Below are 13066 nucleotides of genomic sequence, written 5' to 3'. Positions count from 1 at the left end.
AGCATTCTTTCCTTGGTCTTTACCAGTGAAACACTGCTTTGTACAAACATCTGTATATATAATGGATTGGTGCTGCACTACTCAGTGCATAAATGAATAATAAATGAACATGTACATAAATAAATAAACCCTGCACCCAAGTGTAAAGATAAAAAAACTGATGAAAACAATAGGTGCAAAATCGTGACTAAAATAAATAGACAAAAAATATATATTTGTATCAACATAACACGAAGTGTAGTCAAATTGCTAGTGATAGACAGGTGGATAAGTGACTAAAAAATATATAAAAATGTAATGAACTTGATGATAGCAAAGCGTGACACAATATAAATAAGTCCCAAACTAAGTAAAGTCCCAAATTAAGAACACAGTGAATCTTCAGCAGAAGCCGTGAACCATCCAGTGAGCACTCCAATCAATAAATCCTCCACCAGCTAGCATGTGTGCTCACCTTCAGACTGTGACCACTGTAACAAACTGCGGAAAATGGTGTAAGTGCTCGGGAGTACCAAGATGGCGGCTGCCATCCATACCCAAAATTATGTCACCACCCTTCCGTCCTACGCATTGCGTCACAAGTCACGTGACTTCCTCCAGGAGGTGTTTCTTGCCTGTATGGGTCTGCGAACCCCAATTTAAAATATGAGTAGTCATTTTGTGTGTTTTTTTACAATAAATTTGACTTACTACACTATGGGAACTCTTTTTGTTTAAATCTTCCATGAGGGGATACTGGAGGTGAGAGAGTTCTATGGCCATATCCTTATAAGGACATCTGAGTTATACCTGTGAGTGCTCACCATCTTCACTATAGAGGAGTCTTTTGAGTATTATCGAGGGCAATACACAGTGAGATCATCGTTTGAGTGCTTTTTTTATGCCTTATGACCCCGTGCGGTTCGCAGTCTGGAGGTGCATGCTAGCTGGTGGAGATTTATTGGTTGGAGTTGTTCACTGGATTTATATTTATATATGTATGTACATGTTCATGTATTATTCATTAAGGCTCCATGCACACTAGGCATTTTGATAACGCTGGTAACGTTAGCTGTGTAAAATCACGTTAAAAACGTGTTTTTCAGCTTTTTTTAGCATTTTTGCATTAGCGTTTAGTGACGTTTTGCCGCGATTGGCAGTGTTTCCCACATTTGCGGATTTTAACGTTTTTTTAGCAAAAATTTTTTTGGGTTAAAAGAAAGTCCAAAAACCCAGTTTGCGGCATTTTACCGCGCTTTTCAGCATTAGAGCTAGTCCTGGGGGTTTTTTTTCAGCCAAAAAATGTCCCAGCCAAAAAACATTGATTACAGTCTATGTGTGCATGGACACATAGGATAACATGCTGGGGGGTTTACTGGCTGTAGAAAAAACTGTCAAAAGCCAAAAACACAGCTGCAAAAACATCAAGTGTGCATGAGGACTTATGCACTGAGTAGCGCAGCACCAATCCATTATATATTCTTTTTTTTCACTATTTTGGAGTATAGTTAGGTGTTTGCGGCCATTGGTGGTGATTACAGCTATTTGGCAGTGAATGAGGATTGATTGTATATTTTCTTATTTTGTACAGACATCACCTTCAAACCTCACTATTTTAATAGGAAAATACAAAAGTTACAGTTAATTTTTTTTTTCTGCAGAGCTACTCCATCATGCTCTCTAGATCACCCTTCGGAAAAGCGATCATCAGCTCTTTGGGATGTATTCAGCAGCCGGTGGCAGCAGAAAACTGCTGAGCACTCTGAGGCAAAAGGGGTGCTGGCAGATCCTCCAGCAGAACAAAATGAAGCCCATCATGTGGAGGAGACACCTTTCAAATGGAATTTTCTCACCAGCAAATTAGCAGAGCTGAGGAACAAGAGTGACTAAGGACTAAACCCTAGTAAGAAAGTGACTGAAGGCAGTTCCTTCAAGGAACTGTGTGACCAAGCAACCTTGTGCCTTAGTGAAAATATTGGACACAAGCATAACTGGAAACTACCAACAGTACATATTTGTGACATAAATATCAAGCGGGTAAAGATTCTATTAAAACTCTAGCTTCAATCTCCTGGAGGTTTCATTATTGTTCCTCCTAGTCTTCTCCTGTAAATTAACTGGTGTATAGTTCATGCCATCCATGAACAGATGTACTAATGTACACATATTATGCCTGTACCTGCTGTGTATGAAATGTTAAACCAAAATGAATCCCAAAGAAAATGTTAGACTTGGATTTATAAGTACAAATAATAGGAAGAGATGCAAATGACAATCCCCCAATGACCTCAACAGTTCCATCAAAACGTACACAGCTGTGGTTTAATGTAAACTGGTTTTAGTTCTCTTGGCAGTCTGCAATGGACAGGAACAGGGGCGGACTGACAACTCATGGGGCCCCCGGGCAAAAGGTGATCATGGGGCCCCTGTGTCCTTGCCCAAACTCAAAAAAGCCTATGAAAAAGGTACCGGGGACATCCTATGGGGCCCCCTACTGACCCTGGGCCCTCGGGCAGTGCCCGAGTTTCCAAATGGTCAGTCCGCCCCTGGTCAGGAATACGGAAACATTACTAGTCCAAGGCTAGAATACCTTATTGCATATTATCCTCCTTCCCTTACCATGCCATTCAAATAACCTGAGGATAAGTTTCTCAGTCTTAGCATATCCACACACCTTAGGCAGTAAGCAAATGTTATTTTATGAATCAAATAGTGAAAGCTTTGGCTGACTTGACTAGACTAACATGATCCTGTCTTATCCTACATCTGCTCAACGTACTTCACAAGTATGGCTTAAAGCTGAAGTTTAGTGATTAAAAAAAAATAGCACCAGGAATGGTACTTAACATGAATGAAGAGTGTCCCGTGTATTGGTGGCTGTTGTGTTCTCTTGAAATTCAAAGTCCTCTGATCCAGATACCCCCACAGCGGTGATCTTCTTCTTCCTCTGCAGGGTTAATATGAGTGACTGCACCTTTGACAGCCACTCGTCAAATGACAACTCTGGCCACCCTTTCCACCATTCTGCACCATTCATAAAAGCTGTACTATTGGTTCCCATAATGAAAAGCGCTCTATGAATGGAGGATGGGCTGATGAATGAAAGGACTGCCTCCTCCCATCACAGAAGACTTTTTATTGTGGGAACCGATAGTATGGCTTCTATTACTACAGCACAGGAGCGGAAAGGGCTTACATAGTTGGCACTATGGCACTAACCTCCACAGCATCAGAAGATCACCGCTATCCAAAGGCAGAAGACTTGGGATTTCAACCAAGCACAGCAGCCACCTGCATACTGGACATTCTTCATAAACAGTAAGTACTGCCCCTGGTACTGTTTTGTTTTTAAATCATCTTTACTAGATTTTAGCTTTAAATGACAATAAGATGTAATTAGCTGTAAAATTCCAGCCGGTTTGATTAAACTATTAATCTACAAAGATGTTTATTCACTGTCCCTGACAGTCTTCCTGGCTGTTATTTAAACCTGACAAAATAGCAGCTATTAGATGATGGGCATTACATTTCTGTTTAACTTTATATCATATACAAATTAGTAAAACTATTCTGGGTTGTGTGTTTGTAGGTTATAAATTTGTAATTCTCAATAATCCCCAGTCTCATAGTTCACATGCAAGTGATATAAACACACAGTTTTGTTGACTGAGGTTGTTGATGTTGATTTAATTTTTAATTAAATGGAATGTACATGCTTGCATTGTTGTTAAATAAATTCATGTGTACATGAAACCAATGAGACAACTTAGCTTGCTGCTATTAATTGAGTTGTATGAAGAACTCATGTCTTCTAAGGCTAGAAGATAAACTCTCATATATATTGAATAAATAGAATAGAAGATATGGTTTTAAGATGACTGTGCATCTGCACGTATGCAGTCAACATTGTTTGGCATATGATCCAGAAACTTGGTTGGGGCATTGGATACAATCAATGGCTATACAATCTGGTATAAATGGGGCAACTTGCACTCAAGCCAAAATTGGTTTGCTAACCTCTCTGTATAGCTTATGCCTAGTACACAGGATGAGAAAACCAGGCAAAAATAAAAAAAAATTTCTACTGAGCCGATCACGACAGTTCATGCAAAATTATACAAAGGGACAGGCATCAAAATTGTTCTTTTAAGATAAATGAACACACAATTTTTGTTTAAGCAGTACAGTATTTACTCATAAAAAATCAAGTGACCAAGACTGTGCATGCTCATAAACAAAGGAATATAATACAATACAATATATTACATCATTGCAGGAAGTTGTATTCTGTTTTACGAGAATTTTCGTAACTCTAGTAGCCTTTCCGATCATTCATCCTATATTCTCATCCTGTGTACCAGGTTTTAGATACAGCACAAGTTCCTTATCTTTTATCTGTTTGTGGAACTCATTCAAATGTAGCATTCAAAAACATTTCTGAGCAACAATACCAAACATTTAGTTAAATCATATAAATTAAGTTACCTCGTATCGTATTAAATATATGTAATGCAGTAGGTATACAGATATACTGTGTGCACAATTATTAGGCAAATTGTATTTTTATAGGGATTAATTTCATTATTGAACAACTACAGTACTCTCGGTCAATCTAAAATGTTAATAAACCTCAAACCTAAATATTTAAGAAACTAAAAGTGAGGTTTTGGCTTTCTTAGGAGAATATCTAAAAGGTCCAACTAGCTCATCTCTAATAATACCAGCCCATACCAGTTCCCCACCTCCACCTTGCTGGCGTTTGAGTTGAAGTGGAGCTCTGTGCCTGTTATTGATGGGCCTGTGGCTGAATCAATAACAGGCCCATCAATCTGGCCCCTGAAGAGTCACTCTCATCTCATCAGTTCATAAAACCTTTGAAAAATCTGTCTTCAGATATTTCTTGGCACAGACATTTTGACTTATGTGTCTTGTTCAGTGGTGGTCGGGTTTCAGCCCTCCTTACCTTGGCCATGTCTCTGAGCACTGAACACACATAGGTTGCAGTTCTGGAATATGACAACACTAGAGGATAATGGGTTCCTGGTAGCCTAACCTTTGATTATTCTCAAATCTTTGGCAGTTAATTTGCATCTTTTTTTCTCAACATGTTTCTTGTGACCCTGTTGACTATTTGCAGAAAAATTTTTGATGGTTCTGTAATCACGTCCCAATATCTTATCAATCTCAAGAGTGCTGCATCCCTCCAGACTTTTTACAATTTTTTACTTTTCAGAGTTGGTTAAATCTCTTTTTTGGCCCATTTTTGCCTGAAGAAAAGAAGCTGCTTAATTATTATGCACACCTTGATATAAGGTGTCAATCTAATTAGTTCACACCCTCCCTCATTACACAAATACACATCACCTGATATGCTGAAATCCAATAAGCATTCAACTTTATACAGCTTGGAGTTGGACAACATGCATAAAAATGATGTTTAGGCCAAATACTGACTTGCCTAATAATTGTGCACACAGTGTACATACAAAGCTGTTGTTACAATCAACACCTGACCTGAGAATGTTTATATGTTCCTGAGCAACTACTCACAGACTAATTGATTATGGAATACATAAGTCAAAATGTAGTGAAATGCGATGCAAAAAGAATCTGGACACATAACATACTTAAATAACTAGCCAGAAATGGTGAACATAACATACTTAAATAACTAGCCAGAAATGGTTAACATTACCCAAAATATTCAGAAACCATTTTGAAGAGTAAAAAAAAAATTCAATAGTGCTTTTCCCGTATCTGGCAAAAAAATTATACTCTCAAGAGTGCTGCATCCCTCCAGACTTTTTATAATTTTTTACTTTTCAGAGTCAATTAAATCTCTTTTTTGGCCCATTTTGCCTGAAGAAAAGAAGCTGCTTAATTATTATTATAGGACGTCAATCTAATTAGTTCACACCCTCCCTCATTACACAAATACACATCACCTGATATGCTGAAATCCAATAAGCATTCAAGTTTATACAGCTTGGAGTTGGACAATATGTATAAAAATGATGATTTGGCCAAAATACTAATTGTGCACACAGTGTACATACAAAGCTGTTGTTTCATTCAACACCTGACCTGAGAATACTTATATGGTTCCTGAGCAACTACTCAGAGACTAATTATGGAATACACAAGACAAAATGTACTGAAATGTGATGCAAAAAGAAGCTGGACACATAACATACTTAAATAACTAGCCAAAAAAGGTTATCATTACCCAAAATATTCAGAAACCATTTTAGAGAGTAAAAAAACATTTTAATAGTGCTTTTCCAGGATCTGACAAAAAAATTATGCCCAAAAAATTTGTGTTGTTAGCCATTCTTTTCATTGTGACAATGCATATTTTCCAAGTTATTTGTTTTGATGGAGCACACATCATACTGTAGATTCCCTTGGTGTTTGTTTATGTTCATGGCTCCCACTGGTCCGTGCTCGTTGACAACTATAGATCCATTTTATAACACGGGCATTCCTCTCAATTACTGATACTGGGGTTCTTTCTGCTTTCTCTTCTTCAACAGCAGCAAACCCACAGCTCACTCTATCCATGGATTCCATGCTTCCAAACGGTGTGTGTTCCTCTCCATTTTGGTAAATATCAAGTAAGTTCAACAAGCTTCCCTCAAGCCCACAACTCTCAAAAAATTTTTGTGCATCGGCAAGAGTCAGTTTGTCATTGACTGTAACTTCCTGTGCATCAGAAGTGCTGGTGTAGTTGACCTGGCATACCACAGGTTCCTCTCTACTTCTTTGTAACTTAGGTGATACTGGCACATTCCCCGCACATGGCTGAGGTGGGTTCTGTGAAAATCTTGTGCTTCTTCTTAAGAGAGGTGTCCCTTGAAGAAATCGAATCACAAGGCCAGCTTCTCCATTATCATTTTCCTTGCTAGCTGATACCCCATCCCGCTTTTGTCTGTACATAATGAGAGAATCAGGTCGGTTCAACCTTCTGCCACTAAATCGCTTCCGACAGAGGGGACTGACTGTTGAGCAGTTGGGGGGAGGCTGTGGGTCATTTCCTTGGTTTGATGTGAGGAAACCGTGGGACATGGCTTGTTTCCTGCTGGGATTAAATGTGTTATCTTTGTACGCCTGATTTTCTTGCTTTCTTATGCTGGGAGAGAGGTTAGGAGACTGGGAGAAGACAGTCGCTGGTGTAAATGTATGTACTGGTGACTGAGGACCTGATTTTTCAGCTGCAGGATGTAGACGATCATTTAAGTCATTTTTTTCTGATATTAGCCCTTGATTTGCAGAGCTAAATTGGCTTGTGAAATCATAATCCGTTATTGAGCTGGATTCAGTTGGTGAACTAGCACTGTAAAGTGATGGACTCTGTTTCCTTGCTAAAACAGGACTCAGGAGGGTATTGATGGCTGGGTTTTGCCTGCGATGTATCACCTGCGGAGATTTCACATACTTGGCTTTATCTGCCTCCAGTCGATCAGATGCAGTCACCCTAGGTCTACTCATAAGCGGAGATAAAGGATGATTGATGGGTGTCATTGTGACAATAAGCTTTTCAGGGAATGCCAAAGGTTCATGTCTTACACACTGCAGTCCAATTTATAAGATGCTCTTCACTGGGTAAAATTGTGAAACATGGTAGCTGCAAAACAGAATGAGGATATATTTAAAAAAAATTAGATTAATTTAGTAAAATAGAATCCAGGACAAAACCTTTTTTTTAGTTTTTTTGTGCAGGGAAGGGTAAGAACCACAGTTAGATATTTAGCTGTTTCCTCATTGGGAGCATTTAACCTTACTTCCTGTACTGTGAAACATAGAGAAGTAATATAATCTCCTAATCACAGACACAGACATCAATTAAACCTTTACAAAAAGTTTTAAAGTATAACTAAATGCAAATTTTTTTTTTTTAGTTTTGGATAGAGAGGAGAGCGATCGGAACGCCTGTTGGTTTTTATTGCTGTCTGTGCCCCTGTTAGGGAAATGTTTCCTCTCTATTTGTCCTGTTTATCATTAACATTGAAAGTGAAAGTAAAAAGAAAATCCCAAATTTTGGATTGTCTCCAGAAAGGTTATAGTGGGGAAATCTTCCAATGGGGACACTAGTTCTGGTGACCTGGGGGTTACCAAGGAATTACCGTAATTTTCAGGGATTTCCTCTCACTTCCTGTTTGGGTAGGAGGCAGAAAATGAAGGGAATTCTCTGAAATGGGACACAGAAGACAAAAAAAAATCTGAAAGGGGTTATAACCCTCCCTTGCTCTATGTAAAAGGAAAAAAAGTTTTGCCTATAGTTAAGTCTTTTTCACTCTATGAATAAAAGTGCTTTTATTGAAGTTTAAGTTCCCAATGGTGGGATTAATCTCACTTCATGTGCCACTGATGCAACAGTGAAGGGAAATCTCCCCAAAGGAGGCACAGAAACCATTGAAAATGTTTCTCCTTTCTATAAAAAAAAGTAAAATGAATTAAATAAGGTTAGTTTAAATTAATAACACATTCATTTCACAAAAACCTTCTTTTAATACATCAAGATGGCTGATAAAATGTAATAATATAAATAAAATATAATTGAGTTTAAAGAAAATGGAATGGGGGGAGGATAAAAGAAATGTGGTTAAAATGTGTGTCTGGACAAAATAAAAAAATACATTTCTGCATTACAAGCCTATTTCCCCATATGTTGTCTTTTTACAGACAACATATGGGGAAATAGGCTTGTAGAAATCCAGCGAGCTCTTATATTGCTGCTGTGTGTGGTCAATGCTGCCTTTGCTGCACTGTAATCCCAAGGAGTGTTATAAACCCTGCCTAGAGTTCTCCCCTGTTGGAATAAAAAACATCTCCATATGTTACAGAGATGAGAGGGAGGTGTTCTGTAGTCCAGAAGCAGAGAACTTGGGCTAAGTTTGTAACTCTGGTTAGGATTTCAGTGCAGTAGAAACAGTGTTGTTCAGGGGCGAACTGACCATTTGGAAACTCGGGCACTGCCCGAGGGCCCGGGGTCAGTAGGGGGCCCCATGAGATGCCCCTGGTACCTTTTTCATAGGCTTTTTTGAGTTTGGGCAAGGACACGGGCCCCATGATCCCCTATTGCCCGGGGCCCCATGAATTGTCAGTCTGCCCCCGGTGTTGTCAACCCACTACAGGAAGGTAGACAATCATTGGATATTTGGCAGATCAACTGGTAATTTTATGTGCTTGCAGTGTTTTAAAGGAGACAAGACACTGGGAAAACTTTATGCATTACAGAAATGTACTGAATATTTTTTTTTAGACATACACTTTAAAGCGGCTCTGTTTGAAAAAAAATTAAAACCAGCAACAAATACTACAGCTGCTGACTAAAAAAAGGACACTTACCTGTCCAAGGATCCGGCGCCATCTTCACCCAGACCAGTTCTTCACTGGTCTTCGGGTCCCCGGTGCTGGCATGTGTAGTGTGGGAAGCTGTCTGTGACTCCTTGCAGCTTCACAGCCAGCTTCCGAGCCACGCTGCGCTGTGTAAACGGTCCACAGCCTGCTGGGACCTGTGACAAGTCCCAGAAGGTTGTGGACAAGGAGGTGGATGCTGAACTTCCAGTGGAAGCCTAGGTGATCTAACCAGAAGTGTGAGTGGGTACCTACCAAAACTAAGTACCCTTTCCCAAAAAAAAAGTTCCAAAAGAAGAAGGGGGGAAGAGCATATAAAGCAGAACTTCCCCTTTAACCGCTTCATGATCACCCTATAGCAGAACTATTGCTACAGGGCAGCAGGGCTGTGCAAAATCATATATGTGGGCAGCACAGTGGCTAAATGGTTAGCATTTCTGCCTGGCAGTACTAGGGTCATGGGTTTGAATCCCAACCACGGCACCACCTGCCTGGAGTTTGCATGTTCTCCCTGTGCCTGCGTGAGTTTCCTCCGGGTACTTTGGTTTCCTCCCACACTCCAAAGACATGCTGGTAGGTGAATTGGCTCCTGTCTAAATTGGCCCTAGTATATGAATGTGAGTTAGGGACCTTAGATTGTACGTCCCTTGAGGGTTAGGGACTGATGTGAATGTACCATATATATGTAAAGTGCTGCGTAGATTGATGGCGCTATATAAGTACCTGTAATAAATAAATAATAAATTATATATATATACACACGTGATTTTGTATTTCTGGGGAGGGGTTACGCACGCTGCCCTACCCGCGCCACCAGTGGCAGCTACAGCTGTCGATCACCGAGTCCTAGCTGGAGATTTCCCAATGGCACCCAGCGATCGCCAAAGAATACTGACGGGGTATGTAAACAATACAGATCTCTCCCCTGTCAGCACCAGCATGCTGGTTTGTATTGCTCTGCATAGCAGAGCAATACAAAGCAGTATGTTTATATAGTAAAGCACACACAGACAACACAGTAAAACAACAGACAGCTAACCCTTTGATCGCCCCAGATGCTAACCCCTTCCTGCCCAGTGTCATTAGTACAGTGTCAGTGCTTTTTATTAGCACTGATCACTGTATTAGTGTGACTGGGGATGTCAGTGGCAGTTAGTCAGTTCTCTCCCAGATCACCGCCATTACTAGTATAAAAAAAAGTTTAAAAATATTCCAGTATATATACTGTATACCCCCATTTGTAGACGCTATAAATTTAACGTAAACCAATTCATTTACATGTATTAGGATTTTTTTTTAGCAAAGACATGTAGCAGAATACATTTTGGCCTAAATTTATGATGAAATTTGATTTTACATTTTTTTTTACTGGATATGTTATATAGCAAAAAGTAAAAAAAAATTTTTTTTTTCAAAATTGTAGTCTTTTTTGTTATAGCACAAAAAAAAATGCAGAGGCGATAAAATACCACTGAAGGAAAGCTCTATTTGTGGGGAAAAAAAGGACATAAATTTAATTTGGGTGCAGGGTTGCATGAAATGACCTGGTCAGGAAGGGGGTAAATCCTCTGGAGGGCAAGTAGTTAATGATAACAGACTATTGCCATTGCAAGTAGCCAAAAGTATTGAAACTACATAAAAGGGAAATAAAGAATAAAATGCAATACACGCAGACGCAAAATTCTGTAGTTTATATTGCATTCTGATTTTCAGGATGTTCTAGCAAGCTGAAAATACACATACATACTGTACATGCATAAATACCGTCTGCATCCTTTTCTAACCAACAACCCAATAGTCTAAAAATACAGACATCTGAGAGCAGCCTGAAATAGCCTCAGTCTGCATAGAAGGTAGTAACTTAGTTCAGAAAAAAAAAAAAAAAGCCAAACCAAAACCAGCTAATTATAAGTGAGGAACTAAAGATTAGAGAGAAAGAAATGAAAAAAAAAAAAAAGATTTGTGCTTAAGATAATATGCAATACAGAGACGACAGAAACAAACATATATATACAAATTAAAAAAAAGACAGAAACAATCATATATATACAAATAAAAAAAAGACAGAAACAATCATATATATATATATATATATATATATATATATATATATATATAAAAATAAAAAAAGAGGACAGAAACAATCATATGTATACAAATAAAAAAAAAGACAAACAATTACATATATATACAAATAAAAAAAAGACAGAGACAATCATATATATATATATATATATATATATATATATATATATAAAAAGACAGAAACAATCATATGTATACAAATAAAAAAAAGACAGAAACAATCATATATATATATATACACAAATAAAGAAAAGACAGAGACAATCATATATATATATATATATATATATATATATATATATATATAAATAAAAAAAAGACAGAAACAATGATATATATATATATATATACAAAGAAAAAAAAAAGACAGAAACAATCATATATACACAAATAAAAAAAAAGACAGAACAATCATATATATACAAATAAAAAAAAAGACAGAGACAATCATATATATATATATATACAAATAAAAAAAAAGACAGAAACAATCATATATATACAAATAAAAAAAAAGACAGAAACAATCATATATATAGAAATAAAAAAAAAAGACAGAAACAATCAAATATATATATACAAATAAAAAAACTGACTTAAATCTGTTAAGCATAAACATTCACAATAAATATGTTGCAAGTAACAGAATGCACAGTGATAAGGTAAAGTGAAAATTGGTAATGAGAGGAAATGTTTCAATTGTTTCATTCCATAGTATACTATAAATGCAATAGATAAGGCATATAATACAAAATCATTTTTTTAAATTTTTTTTAGAAAATTGTCACCATAAGTAAGAAATCCTCCCTACAAATACGTAAACTGATGCATATGATTTATTTCATACCAATAAATATATATACACACACGCACACTGTATATAACTTACCTCAAGCAGTTGCTGTAGTATGCGTCTCAACATCAACGAATCAGATTGTGCAACATGTGGCGAAGTATGGATCGGTGCGCGTATGTGATAACTGTGTGCAAAGTTGCGAGATGGAAGGATCTGCTAGTAGGGGTGTAGAAGGTAGCCCTACGTACAGTAGGAGTGCGTGAGAGGGTGCAATAAGTAAGGATCTGTGTCACAGTGCAGTGTAAAGTGTGAGTGTGTGCACTTGACAAACAAGGAAATCTCCACCCTTTCCAGACAGTCTCCCTTCTCATTATCCATTTGCTGACTGTTCTGTACATTAACTCCTCATTTCCCATCCATCTGTGCTCCACTCCTTCGCAATTAACTTGTCAGCTGTTATTCTTGTCTTTATACTCTCACCTGTTTTCACAATAATCTAGCTGGAACAGAGCTAATGCCTAACAAAGTATAACCAAAGGCATTGTTTTTTTTAGTGTTGGATAGAGTGAAGAGGGATTGGAATACCTGTCATGTTTTTATTGCTGTCTGAGTCCCCGTTTGGGAGATTAACTCTATTTATCCTATCACCGAGAGTGAAAGTGAATGAAAATTTCAAATGAGTTGTCACCAGAACAGGCATAGAGGGGATATCCTCCAATGGAGACAGTAATCCTACTGACCCTGGTGGCAACCAGGGACTTACCTCACTTTCTAGGTAATTCCACTTCCTGTTTTGGCTTTGGGACAGGAAATGAAGGGAAATGACATCAATGGGACGCAGATGATGGG

The 13066-nt window shown here is 37.9% G+C and overlaps 2 protein-coding genes across 2 annotated transcripts in view; one reads left to right on the top strand and one right to left on the bottom strand.

The window, feature by feature from the left end:
* The window catches only part of CUNH1orf232 (chromosome unknown C1orf232 homolog), a 76094-nt gene extending 72350 nt beyond the window's left edge, over positions 1-3744 (top strand). The window contains exon 5 of the mRNA XM_089663082.1: positions 1641-3744. Coding sequence (XP_089519208.1) covers positions 1641-1869 — 229 coding nt within the window. The 3' untranslated portion in view covers positions 1870-3744. The remainder of the gene's footprint in view (positions 1-1640) is intronic.
* FAM110D (family with sequence similarity 110 member D) lies at positions 3637-12548 on the bottom strand. Its single transcript, XM_089663081.1, has 2 exons — positions 12311-12548; positions 3637-7603 (listed from the first exon to the last, which is right to left on the bottom strand). The coding sequence occupies exon 2, from the start codon at positions 7498-7500 to the stop codon at positions 6367-6369; it is 1134 nt and encodes a 377-aa protein (XP_089519207.1). The 5' UTR covers positions 7501-7603; positions 12311-12548; the 3' UTR covers positions 3637-6366.
* Positions 12549-13066: the final 518 nt, after the last annotated feature.

Source organism: Staurois parvus, unplaced genomic scaffold, assembly GCF_062004578.1.
Source record: "Staurois parvus isolate SC_StPar_1 unplaced genomic scaffold, SC_StPar_1.0 ptg001622l, whole genome shotgun sequence".
In the NCBI taxonomy this organism is placed as follows: domain Eukaryota; kingdom Metazoa; phylum Chordata; class Amphibia; order Anura; family Ranidae; genus Staurois; species Staurois parvus.
Note: the sequence above shows the minus strand (reverse complement) of the source record. Positions and strands in the feature narration are given on the sequence as shown.

Excerpts from the sequence above, each read along its gene's own strand:
- FAM110D (XM_089663081.1), bottom strand. The coding sequence starts at position 7,500 with ATGACACCCATCAATCATCCTTTATCTCCGCTTATGAGTAGACCTAGG.